This window comes from Suillus fuscotomentosus (assembly GCF_016647785.1).
Source record: "Suillus fuscotomentosus strain FC203 chromosome Unknown F5891scaffold_736, whole genome shotgun sequence".
NCBI classification, from domain to species: Eukaryota; Fungi; Basidiomycota; class Agaricomycetes; order Boletales; family Suillaceae; genus Suillus; species Suillus fuscotomentosus.
In genome coordinates this window covers 3218-4631 of record NW_024540248.1, presented here as the reverse complement: position 1 = coordinate 4631, position 1414 = coordinate 3218, and the positions used below count along the sequence as shown (strand labels likewise).

The following is a 1414-nucleotide window of genomic DNA, read 5'->3' as shown; positions in this document are numbered from 1 at the left end:
TTGATTGTTCAGATTGGCGCAGGCAAAAGACTTAAAGCTTTATGGGGGAAGGGCTACATCATTTTCCCCCCAGCTCTTGTCCTGTGCAGCCGTTGTGTGACAATACTCCAAGGGTGGCGCCTTTGAAACTTTACCCAACTGGAACTCTGTGGTTGACGATGATCCACGCATCAAGAGCCACCCACGCTTCCTCAAGACGTTGGACTACCGTCCTCTCGCTGCAGTTGGAACTCTTCCCATATTGGAGTCTCAAGCTACCGGGTCGTCATCTATTGTGCGGCCTTTCACTGTTCCGACAGCCGTGGGTCCTGTCACGAAACAAGCTCCCGCAGTGGAAGTAGATTCGACTCCGCTGTCCCCGTTGCCGACATCTCTGGAGCTGGAACCTCTGACTCCTCTGGCTCCATCAGTCGCTTCTGTTGCACCTTCAACAACTCGGCACAAGCTCTTTGTGCCAGGCAATATATTGAAAAAGGTCAAGGTTATTCCGCACCCTAGGAATGACAAGAAGAGAAAGGCGGAAGAAGACGATACCGACTCGGCAGATGCTCCCAGGTGCCCGACCCGATCTCACAAACCGAGTCTCAAGAAAATCAAGAAGTTACCGTCGCATGATAGGCAAAATAAACTACGCAAAACCAGGAGTGGAACTACAAAGGCAGGTCTACTCACCGTTGCTCATACATCGCGGATGTATCTGGTCGCTGACATCGGCCAAGGATTCATCGTGGTCGGCGGTATCTCAAAATATATTGGACCCGGAAGCTCAGGATGCCATGGACACCGACTCTGACAATAGTTTCTGGGACACAGAAACTAGGGTGGGTGACTTTCAGCTCCGGCACGGTGCTGAGTGGAACTTACTATACAAATGTTTCAGCCTAATGATTGGGGTCTGGATTCAACGATTGCTACAGCAGTGGAGGTGCGTTTGTTTGACTTCTCAACGGCAGCAAATGTTGATCCATGTCAGCATTCCATTCGCTACCATCCACGGAAATGTGACAAATGCAAGAAATCAGGCAAACCTTGCATTGTTCTGCTGGACAAAAAAATCGGATGCATACGACTCATTTGCGCGAATTGCGACAGGACAAAGGTTACTTGCGCAATCGATGGAATGGGTGTCCGGGACAGGTTGCAGGCTCAAGCCAAAGCAACGGCGGTGACACAAGCAGCCGATCGTCCCAAGCGCTCCAGGTCGCGCGTCCCCAAGGCCCGAGCCGTCAGCGAGATGTTGAAAAAGGACTCTCCGGCCCCATTGACCATGCCAGCCGTGCCTTTATCCACCCCTATTGTGAAAGAAATTGACGATGACCTGCACCAAACCGGTTCGGTGCATGGACGACCAATACTCTCTCATGAGTCAAATACCCTGAAATACCACTATGAAACCCTTTTCCCTTTTATCTGA

The 1414-nt window shown here is 51.0% G+C and overlaps 1 protein-coding gene across 1 annotated transcript; it reads left to right on the top strand.

Annotated features, from left to right (window-relative positions):
* Positions 1 to 41: 41 nt before the first annotated feature.
* Positions 42 to 1414, top strand: F5891DRAFT_1204408 (uncharacterized protein; the record flags this gene model as incomplete). The annotated part of the gene is made up of 5 exons (XM_041369008.1): positions 42 to 83; positions 113 to 673; positions 720 to 821; positions 881 to 925; positions 974 to 1414. The coding sequence occupies 5 exons, from the start codon at positions 42 to 44 to the stop codon at positions 1412 to 1414; spliced, it is 1191 nt and encodes a 396-aa protein (XP_041216019.1).